Raw genomic sequence first — 22,502 nt, forward strand, 5'->3', positions numbered from 1 at the left:
GGGTGGGGCAGGAAGCCGGAAAAAAAGAGATTCGCGGGCCGGATGGAGGTTGGAGAAAGCCAGGTGGTGGTGGTGGTGGGGATACAAGTCACATCACACACGTGACGGTTCGCCAACAGCTGTTAAAAGCACCCCATCCTACCCAACCCTACCCTCCCCTGCCCTATGTTGATACTCCTAACCTAATTATCTATATCTATCTATCTATCTATCTATATAATATATATATATATATATATATATATATATATATATATATATATATATATATATATATATATATATATACTTTTGAACACACTTTTCAGGATTACGAGTCCCAAGCGCTGTCCACTCAGCCACCTGCCCCCAATAACAATGTGTGTGTTATTGGTTGTGTAGATTCACACATACGCTTATATTTGCTCCGCGGCTCTTCAGTCTCTTCACATTAATAGGAGACCTTTCCAAGAGGCAATTTGCTAGGTTCCTTCAGGAATTGCTGGTTCAACCAGAGTGTAATGGATATGCGGGTCTGCAGGCCGCTTCAAGCAACAGCCTTCTTGATCCCCAAGTCTGACCCAAGGGAGTTAAACAACTCTCGGAACCGTGTCCAGGTTAACTCCAGGTTTGAAGAGCCGTTGGCCTTGGACGTTCAAACAGTTTACGGTCATCAGCCTTATCTCTGCTCTTATCTTATCGCTATCTACTTGTATGTTACATTGGAGTTCGTTCATCCCCTGCCCCCTCCCTCTCTTCTCCGTTCCTGTGGTTGATAGCGGTAAGTTAGGGAATTTTGGGAGGAGAACCCCCAGAACCCCATCAAGCAGGGAGTGAGAGAGAGCAGCACAGTGGATAGAGATGCTGTGAGGAGGATGGCTGGGGACACAGACGCTAGAGATGCTGTGAGAGACACAGACGCTAGAGATGCTGTGAGACACAGACGCTAGAGATACTGTGAGAGAGGGAGACACATACTTCCCTTCACCTATGCCTCTCCTTCTTCTTTACCCCCCCCCTAAAAAAAGGGGGGGGGGCAGACACAGACGCTAGGAATGCTGCGAGAGAGACACACAGACGCTACAGTTGCTGTGAGAGACACACACATTCGCTAGAGATGCTGAGAGAGAGACAGACGCAAACTTCAACACTGTGGCCACCTGTGTTCTCAACATCCCCCCCCCTCATCATCCCCCCCCCCTCATCATCCCCCCCCCCTCATCATCCCCCCCCTCATCATCCCCGGGCGGGAGGGGGGGGGGGGGGGGGCAGAGTGCTATTCTTCACTAAACGCTTTCATATTCTTACCGCCAAGATTCTTGACAATCACTTTTTATTCATTATTCATAGCCAGGAATAATTAGATCTACCTGGTTGACCCGACCACCAACTTCAAGTATGTTTATTGAGACAAGAAAGAAATACATCTCAAATGGATAGACTAGCTTAGGCTATTCCTCCCCCCCCCCCACTGACAGACTACCAACTAGGAGGCCTGGCCAGAGACCGGGCCGTGCAAATGTTGATTCCCAGAACCAAGGTAAGGTGCCGCAAAAAGTTTAATTTGCACTATTAGAATACTCCAAAGTGGCAGGCCAGAAATGTGAAGGAGTAGCTATATAACCTATCAGAGGCCTAATATACGACATTTTAGGCCTAATTTTGTACACATGTGCTATGCTAGGCCTAGGAAAGGTTAGGTTTGGTTGTTGCCTTGTTTCTATAATCCTCTACAAACTGTGTAGTTCAAGACGTTAAACTGCAATGTTGGGTGCAACAGTGCATTTTTGTACTTTTGGCCAATTGCTGTAACTCCAGTACTTTCATTTCTGAGTGACAGGCCTGTCTTTCATTTCAATTAATTTGAACTTAATTATAAATACAATTTATATTTAAGTTTAAAGAAACTTAATGTAAATTGAATTTTTGTAACAGTATATGGATGGGTTATTTTTGAGTTTGAAAAAGTGCTTGGAAGTAAATATTATCAGTTTATCTTTTTGAAGTAGTTTGGAAACAGACTAATAATAGACCATTCATGATTGGGCTTACTATCAGGTAGTAGTTCCGAGTATCAGTGTGTGTGTGTGTGGGTCTCGGGGCTTCAGTGTCCCCGCGGCCCGGTCCTCGACCAGGCCTCCACCCCCAGGAAGCAGCCCGTGACAACTGACTAACACCCAGGTACCTATTTTACTGCTAGGTAACAGGGGGCATAGGGTGAAAGAAACTCTGCCCATTGTTTCTCGCCGGCGCCTGAGATCGAACCCAGGACCACAGGATCACAAGTCCAGCATGCTGTCCGCTCGGCCGACCGTCTCTGGCCAGCAATGTTAAACTACCGGAACAGCAGCCGGTAGCCGCCACGGGGAACTACCGGCACGTTTTGTAACGAGGGAGAGACTGAGCAAACTTGCCCCCGGAGTAGTGACCAGACGTGCATCCTGTTGGAGGTGTTGAGAGAGGAGTTGGGAGGGATAAGAGTATCAGCATAGTACATTAAGCCCCCCAGGCCAAGGTGTCTGGCCAGTGCCACTAACACCCCCCCCCCAATCACCAGTGCCTTAAAAGGCCCCCCCCCCCAGGCCAAGATGTCTGGCCGGCCATGTGTGTGTACCGATATTCTGTTGAGTTACACCGGAGGCACTGGTGATTGGGGAGTGTTAGTGGCAGACAGCAGCTGGCAGTGGTAAGACTAGTGGGTTTTTCCTTTTTTTTCTCCTATTTTGCCCCGAAGGGCGAGTTTATTGGGCAGCGTCACTCAGCCTGTGAGTGAACGTGCCGCCATAGCAGCATTTACTTCCACCCCGATGGGAGGGAAACCCGCTTGGGTGGTTGCTCATCCTGAACCAACCAGGCTGTAGTGGATATGTGGGCCTGCGGGCCGCCTGTTGGACCAAGTTATCACAAGTCGAGCCTGGCCTCAGGCCGAGCTCGGGGAGTAGAAGAACTCCAGAGACCCGATTCACAGAGTACCGCTCCTGTGCCATGTAAGTCCACTACGGGCTCACCATAGCCCGTGCTACTTGGAACTTGTTCCGAGTAGCTGAATCTATAACAGCAACAACATCCAGAGACCCTATCCAGGTATGCTCCAGGTATCCCGTCACTTGTACCCATAATTGTAATGTAAAATATCCATACACGAGACTACGAGCAGGGGCATCTAACAGCCTGGCGCTGACCAGACCACCAACTAGGTGGCCTGGTCAGAGACCGGACAGCGGGGACATTGATTCCCGGAACCGACAGAGGTAGGTAGGGACCTCCAGTCATGCCGTCCATGGACTCCTTGACCTCGATGCACTTGACGCTGTGAGTGCACTCGGCTTTCTCCTCAGCCACGTTGTGATGGGTTTGTGGTGAGAAATTAACTAGAGCAGCATTTCTTTGTTCGGGTATTTATTTAGCAGCATTTATCCCTTGGAGCGAGAGAGGCGTGTTGCTTGTCGCCGTTTGGGTGAGGATAAACTAACCTACCCTCTCCTTTCTCCTGCTCTTGAGCCTCCTCTCTTAGGGAGGGAGCCGGTCGGCCCAGCGGACAGCACACTGGGCTTGTGATCCTGGGTTCGATCCCGGACGCCGGCGAGAAACAATGGGCTGAGTTTCTTTCACCCTATGCCCCTGTTACCTAGCAGTAAAATAGGTACCTGGGTGTTAGTCAGCTGTCGCGGGCTGCTTCCTGGGGGTGGAGGCCTGGTGGAGGCCTGGTCGAGGACTGGGCCGCGGGGACACTAAAGCCCCGAAATCATCTCAAGATAACCTCAAGATCTTGCCCTAATTCATCACTCATGGTGAGTTGCTTCCTCTCCTATCCTGATCCCTTCCCCCTACTAACACCGAACACAAGATACAGCTGAACATTTACTGCAAGATCAACACTACCACTTTTATCCCCCCATCGCTCTCTATATATAGGCACGACGACAGCATCTGTATGAAGGCCCCTAACTATACAAATACAATAAGATTCCATTTAAAGGTCACATCAAGACACAAGCAGGCCATCACCATAGAGATTCTGACCAACAACAAAATAACGACCATAGCAGAAGCTCTTCACATGAAGCACACTTCCGCCAGTTATCAACAACCTGTTCATAACTAGCTTAATATTCAGCACGATCTAAACTGAACTGCCGCTTGATAATTCCGCCCAAGTACGTAATGGACCGTATATGCCGCGCAATGTTCAATTTTCCTTAACTCGTAAAGCCCATGTTAGGTATAAAATGAACTTTATTAGGAGTATTTTTGAACCCGCAAGTGAAGAAAACTTAAGAAACTAAAAATATTCGTGCCGGAATGATTGACCGAACTCGCTCGTTTTCAATCTCCATTGGGGTCCATCACCTGAACCCATTATGAACATATTATGTAGCTAACTTTGTTAGCTGGCCCCGGGCCCATAAGATGGGGGTTGGGACCTGTAAGTGCAGTAATTGTACTGAAACAGAGATAATTTTATTTGGGAACATATCATTTTTTGGTTAGTGCGTTTCAGGGTTTCCTTGGGAGGTGGTGATGCTATGGCTGGCCCATTGTGGCTTATAGTCTTACCTCTTGCATCTTGAGTTTAATAACTACTAAGTTGCCTGAAATAAAACTGACTACCTGAAAGGGTTCTGGGAGTTATTCTACTACTCCCAAAGCCCGGCCCGGGGCCAGGCTTGACTTGTGAGAGCTTTGTCCAACAGACTGTTGCTTGGAGCGGCCCGCAGGCCCACATATCCACCACAGTCCGGTTGGTCCGGCACTGTGGTGGATATAGTCTGTGACTGTGTAGAACTGGTCTGTGACTGTGTAGGACTGGTCTGTGACTGTGTAGGACTGGTCTGTGACTGTGTAGGACTTGTATACAGTATATATAATATACTGAGTTCCTCCTCCTCCGTGTGTAATCTGCTTCGACAATTATTCGTTCACGTGTGACCCATCTTGCTGTCCTCTAGATTTCTTTAGTGTATTACGTGGCTCTGGTTTAATTACAGGTCTTCTAATTGTGTGTGAGTGGGCGGGCTGGCGGAGGTGGGTGGGCGAGTGGGTTGTTTGGAATGGTATTGTGGTGGGGTGGGGGGGCGGAATCGGGGGGGGGACCCCAGTAGGCTCATGACTCGACGCTTACTGCAGTGCGGGAGATTGTGACTTGTCGGCGGCTGCTCCCTCCCTCGCATCCTTTCTACCTCCCCCTCCCTCTCTCCATCTTTCTTCCCTTCCCTCCCCCTCCCTCTCTCCATCTTTCTTCCCTTCCCTTCCCCTCCCTCTCTCCTTTTCTCCTTCCCTCCCCCCTTCCTCTCTCCTTTCCTCCTTCCCTCCCACTCCCTCTCGCCCCCTCCCTTTCTCCCTCCCTCAATCCCTCCATCTCTCCCCCTCCGCCTCCCTCCCTCTCCCCCCTCTTCCCATCCACCCCCCTCCTTTCTCTTCCACAATTCCGGGGTGATGGTGTCGTGCCCACGCCTTCCAGAGCTCCTCTGTACCTGTGCCTCTTCCACCCCGTCTCTTCTTAACAACATAAGAACAAGGGGTAACTACAGAAGGCCTATTGGCCCATACGAGGCAGCTCCTATAAATTGGAACCCTCTTAATTGGAACCAGTTGGTGCCTCACGTGTGACCCTTGCTCCCCGATCCTCTTTATAGTGTTAATTAGCCACTAGGGTGAAGAAAAGGGAGCCGGTCGGCCGAGCGGACAGCACGCTGGACTTGTGATCCTGTGGTCCCGGGTTCAATCCCGGGCGCCGGCGAGAAACAATGGGCAGAATTTCTTTCACCCTATGCCCCTGTTACCTAGCAGTAAAATAGATACCTGGGTGTTAGTCAGCTGTCACGGGCTGCTTCCTGGGGATGGAAGCCTGGTCGAGGACCGGGCCGCGGGGACACTAAAAAAAAAGCCCCGAAATCATCTCAAGATAACCTCAAGATACTGCGAATTCCATTTTACTTGTCTAGCTGTTCTGCGGGTTTGGTCTACTCCCCCAAGCCCGGCCTGGGCCCAGGCTCGTCTGGTGATAACTTGATCTAACAGGCTGTTGTTTGGAGCGGCCCGCAGGCCCATATATCCACTACAACACGGAACATACGTGGACGTGTTATAGAATCATTTAGTTTCTTCAAGAAGTGCCAGGCTAACCGGGTTGTAGTGGATATGTGGGCCTGCCGGCTGCTTCAAGGAACAGCCTGTTGGAGCAAGTTACCACAAAAATGGAGGCCAGGCTTGGGGAGTAGAACAAATTGCAGAACTCACTCCAGGCATCCATTTAATTACAGTATCTTACGGTATGAGCCTTCGCTTGTAAAAATGTAGGAGTTGCTTCTAAGGACGACTTACGCCTCACAAGTGTAACACATTCTCGGAGGAAGTTCTGTTATCATTAAGATTAGTTTAGGTTTACTTCATATATTGTGGCCCTATATTCATCAGAAATAATGGGGGGGGGGGGGACCTTTTGACAACTGCCACCTTTCTGTCCCCGTCGAGCTGTAGGGAAAAAGTTAGGGGAGCATAATGGGCTGAAGAATTGAACCCTAAAATTCATTTAGCTATGCATGTTACAGCCTTGACGAGCTAGTTACATGGTTTGTAAGTATATACATCAACAGTTTACAGCAATGTGATACGGACATAGATCTATCAATGGGCTACATGACACGGTTAATAAAGTGATTGCAAACCTCCAGGTACGTCTTGCCGGCAGGTCTCAAGGGTTTAATAACTGGCGATTCAATGATATAGTTTGTGTGGGAGATCATGCCTCAGTTCCTGCTCACAGGGTTTGCACCTGGAGTGCTCAGGATTGGGAGATCCGTCACCTGCAGCCACCTGCCGCAGGTAACGGTAACCCAACCTGATCCTTGCAACCACTGTGTCGCACAGTCTGATGGACGTTTTGTGCTGCCCATAAACATAGGTTTCAGATCTGAACAAATCATAGCTTTTTATACTGGTGCTTTCAGGTCGTTGGGAGTCAGTAATTTCTCTATCAGACCTGAGTGTTTGGAACAATATAGTTTTGACAGCAGAGATGGGGATACCTAGATCTAAGTCAACTTTATCTTTGTTACACGCTAATTTGGCTGCAATGTCTGTCTCATTATTTTTGGATATGTATCAGTCTCTTAACTCTACGGCGCGAACACATCCATTTTGCTAATAATTTGATTGCTTTTGTTTTTCTGCTTCACGTCATGTCTTGGGGGAGCAGCCGTTATCATCCCTCTACCACTCTCTCTTCTCTGGCAGCAATATCATGGGATGGTCGTGCTGAAAGGTCACGACTGCCAAGGTCAAGCTGTTGCTTGTAGTAACGGGCATGTAACAAAAAGGAGGCCTGGTCGAGGACCGGGCCGCGGGGACACTAATCCCCGAAATCGTGTCAAGATAACTCAACCCTCTACGCCGGCTCCTCGCCTTCCTCAGGCAACTATTGTATTACATCTAAACGCCTTCGTAGCTATTTTACAGCTAGGCGAACAAGCGCATCAGGGGTAAGGAAACATGCCCAATCGTTTCTGTCCTTGCCGGGGGATTGAACTTGGGTTGTGAATCGAGGACGTTAGTTTACTGTGCTACAGGAGCCACCTTAGTCACTACTCAACACTAAGGTTGAAAAACCTTAGTGTTGAGTAGTGCTTAAGACCTGCTTAAGTAGTAGTGCTTAAAACCTGCTTAAAACAGTCGTTGTTTAACTCTTGGTAGACTCGCTTACTAAGAAGCAGGAACATGGTAAGTGTTGCTTTTATTTTGACATATTGGCTTATTACCTCTAGCTGAATACAGGGTCAACAAACACAGCCAATTTGACTAATTCAGTTCTGGGGAATCAATGTAGGCGGTTGGTTTATAAGACGGTGTGGGACATGTAGGCGCGTGGCCAGAAAGTTAGCTAAGATGACAGGCACAAGGAAGTTCACCTGAGCTGGGTTCAACCCGTGGCCACGGAGAGCCGAGCCGTTACTTAGTGCGTGGCGGTGCGTTCCGCTAGCGTAAAGTGAGGAGGGGCAGTCGTGGCTTGGCTGAGCTTCACAAGGAATTCCATGCGGGTGTGTGTGTTTGTGTGGGCTCCTCCCTGCTGGTAATGTTTCTCTGGCTCGAGGGGTGACCTTGACAAGAGCCCGGCTACTGGGTGGTCAACTTGGTTGGGCGCCGCTTGGTCTGGCCAACCCGTACCCCCTCCCCTCCCCTCCCCTTCCATCCCTGCCTATCCCCCCCTGTAACCCTCCCTCCCTGCCTATCCCCTCCTGTAACCCACCTCCCTCCTATCCTCCTCCTGTAACCCACCTCCCTGCTTCCCCCCCCCCCTCGCTACTCCTCCCACCTCTCCTTCACTACCTGTTATTACAATTTTAGGACTGCTCTCAGACTGTCACAGACTGCTCTCTCATAAGTGCGATCCCGACCACAGTAACCACATTACGGGGCTATTCATACCCGTGCCATTTGGGTGGCTTAATCTTCATGAATCAATCAGTAACCACACTGTCAACTCTTGACCGTCGTCTTCCTTTGTTCTTGATTAGTTATCATTTCACTCATCCTCAGTGTTACTGGTGAGGCAGACAGGCCCTTGTTATATAAGGTTGTTATTGTGTCAACACCAACCTCGCCTCAAGCACAATGTTCAAACTAATGTGTGTGTGTTCACACCCACGTTTCTCAGTTCTCTATCATCAAGACCTCATTTGTTTGAATATGTGAAGAAATCCGTCATTGCCCTCAAAGCACTTAAACTACTGGGATCGTCTCAAACCGCACTCATTTGAATGGAGTCGATAGAGATCTCATATGTCTATAAAATAGGGTGTTTCGTAGGTCAGACGGTTTGGGCAAGACGCGGCTGAAATATGTTGACCAAACCACACACTAGAAAGTGAAGGGACGACGACGTTTCGGTCCGTCCTGGACCATTCTCAAGTCGATTGTGAATCTGAATCACCGACAGGTAAAACTCCTGGTCATTAAGCCGTTGGTGTAAGCAGTTCACAGTCCGGTACAAATATTGTCAAAAGAGCTAATGGTGGTGCAGGGAGCGATTAGATGTTTGTGGGTGGTGGTTGTTATAGATTGGGGGAGGGAGGGAGGGAGAGGGAGGGGGAGGGAGAGGGAGGGAAGGAGGGAGAGAGGGAGAGGGAGGGAGAAATGGAGGAAGGGGAGGTGAGACAATCTGCAACACTACCTGGGCGTCCCGACCATTACAGAAAGGTGTTGCGTCGCTGGTGGTTTAGCAATACACGGGAACCCTTACAAGTGTGTAACATCTGAGTTGAATCATTTGTAAGTGGCGCCTTTGTAATTACCGGTTGCGGAGCACCGGTGTTACTTATGTCGAGCACCAGCTGTGAGAGATCCACCATATGTTAGTAGTGTTCACTAATGGGCAGTTGGCGGTCCAGAAGTTCCATTGGCGGTCAACTCAAAGTTCTCAAAGATATCTAGAACATGTTACATAATGTCTACCGTAAAAATACTAAAGTCAATAAATAAAAGTAACACACGCGCGCGCGCGGAGTTACGAGGAGAGACTAGAGGCATTAAACATGCCAAAACTAGAACATAGAAGAAAAAAGAGGAGATATGATCATCACTTACAAAATACTAACAGGAATCGACCAAATTTACAAAGAGGCATTTTTGAAACCAGCCACTTCACGAACGAGAGGACACAGAACAAGGCGGGACCAAAGAGCCAGAGCTCAACCCCCGCAAGCACAACTAGGTGAGTACAGATTCAAGCTAAGGAAACAAAGGTGCCGAAAAAACATAGGAAGCTTTCTTTTGCAAACAGAGTAGTAGACGGTTGGAACACGCTAAATGAGAAGGTTACCTTACCTTGAGGTTACCGTGAGATGATTTCGGGGCTTTGCGTCCCCGCGGCCCGGGCCTCGACCAGGCCTCCTGGTCGAGGCCAAAGGTGGTGGAGGTCAAAACAGTCATTAGTTTCAAAGCGTTATACAACAAAGAGTACTGGGAAGGCGGGACACCACGAGCGTAGCTCTCATCCTGTAACTACACTTAGGTAATTACATGCACACACACACGCGAGGAAGATGATGCAGATGTGTAAGAATGCAGTTGCAAGTTACTCAACTGAGACCATTACCATGACGGCGGCTCTTCCTCGTCCTGCTCGCTATGTACGTGAGAGTCACGCTCACATGAACATCACCACGAGAGCTTGTGTGTGTGTGTGAACGGATAATACACTTTCCTGAAATAAAACTATGTACCCACGAAATTGCTAATTGCAGTATCGTGGATAACATAATTAAATTCGCTTGGTTGGACCATCGGAGCCTCGAACCGCATACTGGAAAATCAGCAGGCCGCATTCCTACTAACTGAACCACGAGCACCCCCACAATAAGGAAGGATCCTAAAGACACCATATTGGTGTCCAGCTGGAACTTCAGGCCTTCCCCGGGGAGCCGGAGAAAATACTAAGCCAACACGGCACTTGGGAGGGATATGGGGACAAGGAGCTGGGATATGACGGAGTGAAGTAATGGTAACCAACCACATGGACATCGGGAATCGAGCGCCGACCTGCACCTGTATCGACCTTCGCTGTACCGACCATTTGGGTCAAAAGACCCATAGGATGCTTGGGCAATGTCACATCCGCCGCCAAAACCAGAAAGCTCTTTGAATTTGCACCTCGTTTGTGTGTGTGGAGCAGAGTGGGTAGAGGCAGCGACTGTTCTCTGTACATGCTCAGTCTCTAGTTTCACTTTAGGATGACGATTCAATCTTTACGATGATTGTCTCCCTTTACAATCACCAGGGAGTTGGTGATTTTTGTATTGTTGCCGCCGAAGGCTGCTAGTTTATTGTGCACCCCATACTCATCCTGTGAGCAGTAGCACGAAAAGCATTACAGAGGGCACAAAAGGTCTTTATCAGACTGTTGACCGGACCACACACTAGAAGGTGAAGGGACGACGACGTTTCGGTCCGTCCTGGACCATTCTCAAGTCGAGGTCTTTATCAGACCTCAAAGGAGATTATTACATAAACAATTTCATCTATCGTTTACACCTTATAATTACAATGTCAGCTCGTTACAGAGACTGTTCTATTTCAAGAGCTATATATTTATTGGTGCACAACCGGTCTGGAGCGTAAACAAAAATGTCTAAGTGTCGTTGTTGGCTTGCCATTAACTTTTTGCGAAGTTCATGTTATCCAGTCTATAATTTGGCTTGTATTGTCTGCTGTGAACTTTTAATTTAACTTTGCTCTAGGCCGCCTGGCAGCTGAGTGGACAGTGCTTTTGATTTGTAGTCCTGAGGTTCCGGGTTCGATCACCGGTGGAGGCAGAGACAAATGGGCAAAATGTTTCTTTCATCCTGATGCGCCTGTTACCTAGCAGTTAGACAGCTGCTACGGGCTGCTTCCTGGGGGGGGGGGTAACAAAAAGGAGGCCTGGTCGAGGACTGGGCCGCGGGGACGTTAAGCCCCGAAATCATCTCAAGGTAACAAGATAAGATAACGTCATCAGTTGAGTCGTGTGTAAATCGTTTTTCATTCATAAACAGGGGGTTTGGCGGGTGCATGGAATGGACTTTGGGCATTTGTTTAGAGGACGGGCTGGCTAGGGAGTCCAGTATACGTGTTCGATCCCATCGTAGGGACTCGTATATTTTCTGATACATCACGTTGTTGTGATGTACTGTGCACAAGACCCCACAAGACATGCTCTGAGGGACATAGCACTCTCTGTGCCCGATCCTCGTAACTATAATTGGTGTGGAAGAAGGTAGTTTATCCATCTCCCTACTTTCCCACTTTATATCCTTTTATCAAGAACTTTTAAGTCCATATATTGCCTGAATTTACTTGGGGGTCGTTAATTCAAGTGGCCTCGATGATGGCAAATCATGTCAATAGTTCCTTTATTAATTGAGGATTTTTGCTAGTTGAATTTTAAACTGAATTTTAAACTGAATTTTTAAACTGAATTGTTTAAACTGAAAAAAAGTTGTCTTAGCGCTTAGATCGGAATTTTGCTGGTCGGCCTGTTCCCTCCCAGACCACAAGGAAATGTATATGTTTATCTCTCAGAATGTTCGGTAATATGTTTATTGTTTGTGATGTGTGTCTATGTATGTATTAACACGATGTACTGAACGGGGTGAGAATAGCTTGAGCTACTTCATCCCTTTGTGTGTATTTTACCTCAATAAACTTATTTCAATTTCCCAGACCACGGGCACCAAATTCTTTCCTTAACAAACAAATTGTTGCGGATTTTTTTTATAACTTTTTACTTTCCATTTTGTTTCAAAATTTATAAAACAAGTTACGGCAATTTCTAGTTAATATTGCGGATCTGTTATTCATCAATTTCAAATATATTGTTGAATCAAATTAAAAAAACAATTTAGTCCATTAGTTATCACAAATTGGATTCTGAATTGGGCCGCATGTGATGGCGAGAGGCCGCATGTGATGATCGTTCTGGCCTAAACACTGTATCCTGGATTGTGGAGATGTTACTGCTGGTTTTGTTGAGGGTTAGATTAGCTTAATTATTGTGCATCAAATACCCATCGTGTGGGTGGTGGTGGAAAAGGTTACAGAAGCACATACGGAACCCTAAAATTCATTTAGGTAAGCAAGTTAGTGTTGATAAGCTAGTTGCATAGATTAATGTATATATACAGATTTTTATAGCATAAGGTGTTCAAGAAATGGACCATAAGAGTCTCTAGCTAAGTGGGAAAGTCCAATGTATCGTTTCGTGCTTTATAAACAAGGTTAAGTCTGATAGGTGCAGAAGAAAGGGGCATTACCCGAGCTGCGTACGTGTATCGGGTCAAAAGGGGGGTGGGGGCATGGCTTGCAAGGGGGCGGTAGCCCCCAGGTTACAGAAGGGGAGGTATTGTGTACAGGAGACTTGCTGATCCTACAAAACTGGTGTGGTGCCCAGGTGTTTGTATGTGGGCCTTCGGGCTGCTCCGGGCTGCTCCAGGCAACAACTTGTTGGAGCACGTTATAAGACAAAACTGGCCGGGAGTAGAAAAAACTAACTCCCAGAATGCACTACCAGCGTACTCCAGGTCTAGTCTTAGCTGGCCACAATTGGCAGCCGAACATGCACGTTCTATTGTTAAGGGTTCGGCGATATAAGTGTTTTGGTTTGGCAGTCCCAGTGGCGTAGTGGTAAGACGCTCGCCTGGCGTCTTACCACTTTCCTGGTCTCGCATCCTTCGCGAGCACTTTGTCCTGGGTTCGTATCTTGGCCGGGGAGGATTTACTGGGCGCAAATCCTTAACTGTAGTCTCAGTTTAACCCACCAGTAAAATGGGTACCTGGTTGTTAAACGATTAGGCGAGGCCGTATTCCAGGGAAAATTAGGATTAAAGACTTGCCCGAAACGCTACGCGTGCTACTGGCTGTAAAAGAATGTAAAAACTCTTGTATATATAAATACGTAAATAAATAAAAATATGATTTCGTATGATTTCAGATGCTATTGGTCTATAGTCTTTGTACAAATGTTTCACACCTTTGTGAAGCAGGGCTTTATCACCTGTTTATATGTCGTCCTTCTTTAGAATATTACTGTGGGTGTGGGCTAGTGATATAGGTGTGGGTGGGTGTACTAATAGCGTGCCTCAGGCTAGCGAGGCGTTGTCTAAGTATAGTGAGGACTTCATTGTGTTGTGGCGTGAACAGGATGCTCAGTGATAACGCCGAACACACCACTACCACCACACTGCTGCCTCTGTACCTCCACACCCTGCCACTGTAACCAAAACTACGCGGATACGATCAAAACATAAAAAGTACCGAGGGGAATAAACAAGATGGACAAGGACAGCTTTTTCAAATTAATAGAAAGTACAAAGAGGACATAGAGGTTAGCTGGAAGTGCGAATTTGTCAAAGAAATGTAAGGAAACAGTCTGTATCCTGTACGGATGTCCATAAATAGTACCGTATACTGTATACTGAAAGAAGTAGAAGCCACCTCTACCTACAACTTTAAAGCCAGATTTGACAAAGAATTCGAATGTTAGGATAGTTAACTTATAATGCAACAGGTACAACGAGGCTAGTACGTGGGACATAAAAATGTAGACCTTGCTTAACCGTAATGACAGATTGGTGAGTATTGATTGAAAAATACCACACTGCTGCCTATGTGCTACACCCACCCAACCCGACCTGTGTGGTAGACTCGCCCATTCCAGCCCCCGCCCCACCCACTGTTCAACACCCACCCACCTCGGCTTCCGTACAACACCCAATTGGACACAAGATGTGTGTGTCTGGGTTCCTTGCTTATTGTGGGAGCTGTTGGCTCAGTAGGCATGGTTGCTGGCTCCTACACTTGTGGTCTGCAGTTCAAGGCTCCAATGGTCCAAGTGAATGAAAGTCTTGTTATCCACGAGAGGATGAGGGGGGGGGGGGAAGGATAATAATTTTGTGGGGGGCCTTAAGACCTTTTTGATGGCCTACTAGGTGTTATTAATTTCAGTTATTCTTAGGCAATGGATGATTGTTTGACTCATTTAGTGGTAATGGATGACTAGAGCTTGGCCACTGGGGCATTCACATTTTACTACATTTCAGGAAAACATGGAATGCACTTGCACTGCACATTTATAACTCTTGCATAAATATCACTATGAGCTTTGTAACTGCATTTTTGTATTAGTTTCTTCTAATTAGCACTCTCCCCACCTCTCCTTGCCTCCTCCTCCTCCTCTCCATCTCACCCTCCCCCTTTCTATCTCGCCCTCCCCCTTTACCCTTATAATGGCTTCTTCAACTTTTTTAAGTTGCCTCTTGATAAGGGTCCAAGGGGATGCAGAAACATCATGATTCATGTGTGGTCTGGGTTATATGTTGTCACCTATGTTACTGTGACGTATTCTATGCATCTGGGAGTGTTATTTCCTAAGCCGACCTTACATTTGTCTGTACTGTATTAAATTGTCTGTGCCAGACCATTCCTAACATTCTTTTAATGACGTTTCTGTATGGGATGGTTATATGAATGTCATATGAATGACATTGTTATATGAATGTTATCTGTATGAATGACATATGTTATATGAATGTCATCTAAATATAGCACTGTGTAAATATATAAATTAAGTTTTTTTTTAGTTGCCTTTATTAAATAAATACAGTATGTCATGTGGTTTAAAGAATACTTAGTAATATGTACTGTACTTCACTTTATTACAGGCCTCTACGATTGATGGCCGCCGAAAAGGAGCATGTCTCTTCTGTCAGGAATATTTCATGGACCTGTATCTCTTGGCTGAGCTCAAGACTATCTCTCTTAAGGTCACCACAGTGGATATGCTCAAACCACCACCAGACTTCAGGTTTGTGTTATCTGGTAATAAATTAACTAAATGCTAACATAACATTTTAATATATTTAAATAATATTTTATAGCAGCATATTCATTTACACGTGATGATGTAAAAGTTATCTTAAAAATAAAGAGAGAGAGAGATAGAGAGAGATAGATAGATAGATAGATAGATGTAGATAGATATAGAGATAGAGAGAGATATGAGAAAATCTTTGGTCTTACAGGAAATATTATTACTTTATTCAAAATTCCTCTTGGGGTGGGAGCTTTGGTGTTAAATACGCCAATACAAAAATAGCACAAAATAATGGATATACTGTAACTGGATTACTTTGGATTTAGGAAAACCTGTTTAAATACTTATTTAAAAACAAGAGTTGTTGATTTATGAAACAAATTACCCGGGTAATATGGTAGACGTGTGAGCAATAGATTGTTTCAAATATTGGTTAGACTTGGGGGCGCTTGACAGCTGAGTGAACAGCATTCAGGATTCATAGTCCTGAGGTTCTGGGTTCGGTTCCCGGTGGAGGCAGAAACAAACGGGCAGAGTTTCTTTCACCCTGATGACTGTTCACCTAGCAGTAAATAGTACCTGGGAGTTAGACAGCTGCTACTGGCTGTCTATAAATAAAGGCAAAAGTCTCTGGGGATGTGTAACAAAAAGAGGCTTGGTCGAGGACGGGGCCGCAGGGATGCTAAGCCCCAAAATCATCTCAAGATAGACATACAACATATACACCTGGATTCAGTTAACTACTGTATATGGAACTGACCCCAATTCATTGCAACCCGAGATTTCTCTAGGCTGCATTTCCCACGCAGTATGAACTAATTTCACTTTGTGAAATTTTCATTTCAACCTATATAAAATTATATAGTATATATAAAAATCTATGTAAAAAGTATATAGTATATATAAAAACCTATAGTATGAAAGACAACTATAAAATGAACATGTCTGCAAACAAAATGTAACTACGTCTAACACATTTCTCTCATCCCCCAGTCTCAAAACTCATTTTGAAAAGGTAGCAGGGTGAACCTGAGTGAACAAAAACCTTGCCAACTTGAAATGAAAATAAACCATAGACTTTGGTTTTAAATATTTTTAGTAGCTTTCCCAAGGCTCCAATCATTTCTTGTAATACTGAGTCCATCTGCAAAAATCATCAAAAACGTAATTGAAGCCATATTGATAGTTAACAATCATACTTAATATTTTTCCATGCTTCTATGCTTTCCATTTCACTGAGTGAAATTATTTCAACCTGTCATATGAAGGGCAACAACCAAGAGAACCTGTCTGTAAAGAGATTTAACCACATCTTGGATATTTCCCAATCCTCAAAATCTTATTTTGAAAGGAAAAAAAAAAGACCCATATTTTACTGAACAAAAACCTCTGTAACTAGAAATAAAAAGAGAACTGTAGAATTTGGTTTTAAATATGCTCAGTGGTTTTCCTAAGGCTCCAACTATTTCTTGTTATGTTGCCTCCATCTGTGAATTCAGTCCCATGTTCCTAAGCAAATCCATACATCTCCCGCTTCTTGTTCGTCAAATCGTGTGAGAAAATTTGGCATGGAAAGTGTGTGTTCTGACCAGAGATTTGGCGAATTGAATTTTGTTGAATCGAGGTTCCACTATTTATATGAATGAGTTTAAGTAGAGATAAACAGGAGCTGCCACTGTACATCCAGTTCCTGAATTATTCTTCTGATGTTCTGTGTATTTGTGTCCAGTTCCTTAAAGTTGAGCTACATTCACTTTGATTAAAATTTTCAGACACCTTAGGGTAGGCCGCAATCAATTTACCTCATTTATCCAAGCTGGTCCATGAACATAAGCTTAAGATTCTAATGTGTACTAATTTATCCTCTTTTGGAACCTATTATCCTGCTTAATAGGATTAGCAGTACTATATATTGTATCCAACCCATTCTCTCAATTTGTCACTCCATAAGAAAAACAATTTTGCTGGACAAGAAATGCAAGCAACCCTCCTAATATTGAGGCCAATGCATTGAAAAGGGCAGTACAGCATGTAGGTGCTTTCATTTTTACTAATATGTTGCATTTTCAACATGCTGACTCCTCTGAAAACATAACATATTATGCGAGAGGATGGGTTGGTATATTAGCCGTTATTCAGGTTAATAGGATGATCACATTTTTATTACCAGACATGTAGCATTTTTGCATTAATGTACTCAGATATTTTCTTTTTGTTTGTCAGGTCAAATTTTGAGGCGACTCCTCCACCCATCCTGATAGACAATGGACTGGCTGTCCTAGAAAATGACAAAATCGAGAGACACATCATGAAGAACATCCCTGGTGGTCACAATCTTTTTGTACAAGACAAAGATGTTGCTCAGCGGACAGAGAATGTTTATAGTGTAGGTGTTAATATTTAGTTTTTTGTGTTAAGTGCTGCAAAAATTAATTTAAGATAACGAGTTACAGTATTAAGAATGGCTTATTAAAGTGCCTACTAATATTTGTCGAAGGTCCTGATAGTAGTTTGAATTTTTTGTGACTGCACCCTTACCAAATTGTTTTTTCTTTTTGGAAGGCAAGTAATTGTGCACTGTACACCCAAAGAGATACTACACTGACAGAGTAGACCCTACACGATAAAACAATTTAAAGATCAGAGATACTCTGTTTATTGTGAAATAACATTGTGGAAGAATCTGATGAGAAAATGCTTGAGGGGGATGCGAGGTTATACATTATTCTTCTAGATTAATTGCATTTCACAAAAGTCAAGTACATGTGTACCTCTGCCATTCCTAATTTTTTTTTTTTTTTATTCAGAATGAGTATGAACCATTGAGTTTTGTTTTAAACATGCTCTGTAGCTTTCCCAAGGCATCAACTGTCTCTCCCAATGTTGCTGTTAAAACATGATTGGTCCCAAATTACACAAATTACCATTCATAACCTAGTATTTTCCATGCTCAATGAGTTAGGTTCACTGAGCAAATTTTTAATTAGAGCCTCTCATTTGACAGACAACTACCAAATAACCCTGTGTAAAGAGATTTCACTACATCTAGTTTTTTCCCCTCATCCCAGCTTCGAAACTTCATTTTTCAAGATAGCAGAGCCCATACCTGGGTGAATGAAGAATTTTGGTTTAAATATGCTCAATAGCTTATGCAAGACATTGTTTCTCCAAGTGTAGCAAATATCTGTCTATAAAATGATTAAAATGTAATTGGGGGCCATATTAAAGGAGTTACGATTCATACCATATCTGAGGATACCAGGTAGTATAGAATTAATAAGGATGTCAACAAAATTTGACCCTCTTCACCCCTATTAGAATCAACTATGAAACCAGGCTTCAGTCATGGTTTTGTATTGTGAGGAGCACCCTCACCAAGAGCACTTGTTGAGCTGTCAGCTGTCTTCGTCAGAGGTAGTGACAAGATGTTTCTGTCTGAAAGTGTCATTAATCAGAATCAAACACACTCCCGCTTTGGTCTAGTGATTAGGGACAACTATAACCAAGTCACATGTAGACATCAGAAGCACATTTATTGTCCCCTGTAGAGTAGTGATTAGTATCCTCCCATGCTCACCTTGCAAATGAGACTGTCCTAAGTTCAGATTGGGATGATTAGGTACTTTACCTTCAGTGTTCATCCCAGTGCATCCAAGACAAATTAGGGACCTAGATTTAAAATTACTGATGGATTGTTGTCTGGGGAAAACCCGGATTAAAACCTTTCTCCCCCTTCCTGTGAGTTTACAAGTTTCTGTTACTCTCAGCACTATTGTGGTTTTAGGAAATATCTGTACATACTGTCATAGTACAGTACCTCTGACAAGATGGGGGACCTGTTCTCGTTGAGCCCACTGTGAGATGGTGGCTCTTGGGTATAAATTTAGGTAAATACTGTATGTATAACATTAGATTTGTGTGGTATTTTTTCAAATTATTAAAATACAGTACAGTAAAAATGACTTTGATGAACTACAACTTTTAATGTCATTTTCAGAAATTTAAGCTGATGTTGCTGAAGCGTGATGACAGTTCAAAGAACATCCTGCTGAATTACCTACGCAAGATCAATGACCATCTAGGTGAGAGAGGGACCCGCTTCCTCACAGGGGATACCATGTGCTGCTTTGATTGTGAACTTATGCCAAAGTTGCAGCATATTCGTGTTGCTGGTAAGTAAGAGTTCAAATTGTGATTTCCTTCCAGCTATCAATATACCTGAAGTACTCGCAGATTATTTGCCACTGTTTTTTTTTTATTCTGTTAGGTTTAGCTCAACATTGATGTGAATAGAATACAAATGTTTTTAAAAATGTAATTTTATTTAAATTTTTGTATGCTACTTATTAAAGTTTTATTGACCAATGGTATTGGTTAGGCACATATACATAACCAGTTGGACACAGTAAAATTTGGTTTTCTACGGTAATAATCTCGTCACTCCTGCACTGTTACCTCCTGGTAATGTTGTGTATATTCCATAGTCATGCTCTCCTTAAACATTATTCTGTCTGACCTCAATTACATGTATGGTTATCTAAACACTTTCCATCTGCATATAAGGACTAACTTTTTATATATATTCTAGATCATTTTCTGGGTCATTTGATAGATTCCTAATTCATCTAATCCAAGGGCAATTACCCAAGTGCAATTACAGGATTAGAGCTAAACTCATGGTGTCCCATCTTTCATATGATCTTTGTAGTACAGTATATTGCTTTGAAATTACTGATGGGTTTTCACAAGTCTCTTCTCACTTAAATTGTTCTATCTACAGCTCTGTTCATCCATGTGAGAGTTCATTACTGAATACAGTCAAATCTTCTTTACAGGTAAATATTTTGCCGACTTTGAGGTTCCTGAGGAGCTGGAACACCTGTGGCGGTACATGTTCCACATGTACCAGTTGGACGCCTTCACACAGTCCTGCCCAGCAGATCAGGATATCATTAACCATTACAAACAACAGCAGGTATACATTATATGTCTAAATAATTTATGAAATTTTATTGGAGGCATTTCCTTGCCTACATTTATTCTTCCGTCCAACATTGATATAATTTGTATTGCAGGGCAATTGTTTGACCATTTTTTTTTTTTTAATATGCAGTACAGTGCAACCTCGATTCGGCGAACTATTTGGGACCAACCCAAGTTCGTTGCGGTGAGGAATTCATTGCAACAGGTGATTTCTCCAGGAGGCATTTGCATCAATGTCTATTTTTGTCTTGTACACAATAAAAATGCATTATATTATATACTGTACCTATATACAGTATTACTATTCTACTAAAAAATACTGTATCAGTTATATTTACCTTATTATTAGAGTTATGTCATTCTTGAATTCTCGTGGAGTTGTGAATACTGTACAGTAAATACGTACTGTATTATGCAGTTAGCATTGTATTGATTATTTAGTTCTGCTGTATGCTGAGTACTATAATACAGTTTATGAAAACTATTGTACACTAAAATTACTGCAACTTTAATTTTAACACTTCAACACTATGTACTTAAATTTAACACTTGTACACTCCACACACGATGTTCTTAGATCACACACGATGTTCTTAGATGTCTGCATCAGCTCTGCTGGCTGCTGTTGTACTGGTGCTATCTATGGCTGTGCTCTTGCTGGGTACAGCTGAGCTGGTTGATTTTCTGCTACTAGTTCTTGCAAAATATTGACTCATTTTGGTTTGTTCTTCCTTTTGTCATCTCCTTGAGACAAATATCTTTCATTATCCTTAAGTGTTGCTAGAAGCCTGGTAACTCTGGATTTTCAGTTTGTGAAATAATATCAAGGTGTTTATCAACATGGGTTGATAACTCCTCTTCCTCTCCGTCGTCATCAACAGTCGTCAACATCTTGTTTTATAACAATACAGCTGTAGTTAAAAAATGGTAAATTCCACAATATAATCTTGCACCAGCGCACAACTCGCAGACAAAGCCAATGGCACTGGGTGCCTACTGTATGAACTCTGAGGAACTAGGTCTATACACCCTACAGTAGGCTACTGTTTGCCAGATCCAGTAACATAAATTTCTCTCAAATATTGGATTTACATATATATGTTTTTGGGTTATATTTTAAGTTTCGCAACATTATTAGGATACTAAGAGCTATAAAAATACTTATTTTAGAAATGATATATTAATTTTAATATTTTGAGGCTGTCACTCACTGAACTGTTGTAACACATGTGAAGGATAACACACATGGTTCTGTGTGCACAGGGATTAGAACCGTCCACCTGTGCTCGAGTTGTTTTGAAAGTTAGAGCCATTAACATAAATAATTTCTGAAATAGCAGATGGCAATCATATTACAGTATACTGATATTTACAGTATATTACACGGCAATGCATCAAAAGGAAAATCGTGTGAGACTTACAGTATTCCCTATATCTGTCCACCTCTACTCACGTTGTTTCATCACAGAAAATGTCTATAACGAGATTTCACCACATACAGCTAGCTTCTCACGCTTCAGCTTTAAAATTCATTTTCAAAGCTAGTGGTGCCATAAATCAGTGAACAAAAATCATGGAAACTCAGTTGTTCACTTGTTGTGTGGACCACTCAAGCTGGTGTTTGGTTTATGTACTTTTTGTGCTTGCGGGGGTTGAGCTTTGGCTCTTTGGTCCCACCCCTCTATGTGGTTCACTTGTTGTGTGGTCCAACTTGTCATATGAAGGAATTATTAATTGTAATCTGTGATATAATTGGGAAAGTTTTTCACCAGTCTGTGAACTGTTACAACATCTTAAGCAAATCCACACGTTCCCCCGCTTCAGCAAACCAGAGTTCATCGAAACTGGTAAATAAATCCAGCCTGAAAAGTGTACGTCTTAACTGGGTATTTGCCGAATCGAGGTTACACTGTACAGTATATCATTTTCTAAATTTTTTGTCAATCATAGGCATTGATGGCCCATATCTACGCAATCAATAATTTTTTCCTTCCATTTTGTTAGTATAGTATACTTACAGCTCTTCAAACAGCATGCGATTGCCTACTCGTCCTGTTGTCAGCCCACCTTAAAAATAAAAAAAAACATAAAATCTAAGAATTGGTATTTGGTCATTATACGTAGCTTTATGGACCACAAAATGAACTGTAAAACTAAGCAAGAGCTGGATCTGGCTGCTGGATTTGAAAAATTCTAA

General features: G+C 43.5%; 1 protein-coding gene across 1 annotated transcript in view; it reads left to right on the top strand.

The window, feature by feature from the left end:
* The window catches only part of LOC123746003 (chloride intracellular channel protein 5), a 79,682-nt gene that overhangs the window by 54,225 nt on the left and 2,955 nt on the right, over positions 1-22,502 (top strand). The window contains exons 2-5 of the mRNA XM_045727120.2: positions 15,171-15,313; positions 17,546-17,708; positions 19,320-19,494; positions 20,158-20,297. Of these exons, the coding sequence (XP_045583076.1) occupies positions 15,171-15,313; positions 17,546-17,708; positions 19,320-19,494; positions 20,158-20,297 (621 nt within the window). The remainder of the gene's footprint in view (positions 1-15,170; positions 15,314-17,545; positions 17,709-19,319; positions 19,495-20,157; positions 20,298-22,502) is intronic.

Source organism: Procambarus clarkii, chromosome 78, assembly GCF_040958095.1.
Source record: "Procambarus clarkii isolate CNS0578487 chromosome 78, FALCON_Pclarkii_2.0, whole genome shotgun sequence".
In the NCBI taxonomy this organism is placed as follows: domain Eukaryota; kingdom Metazoa; phylum Arthropoda; class Malacostraca; order Decapoda; family Cambaridae; genus Procambarus; species Procambarus clarkii.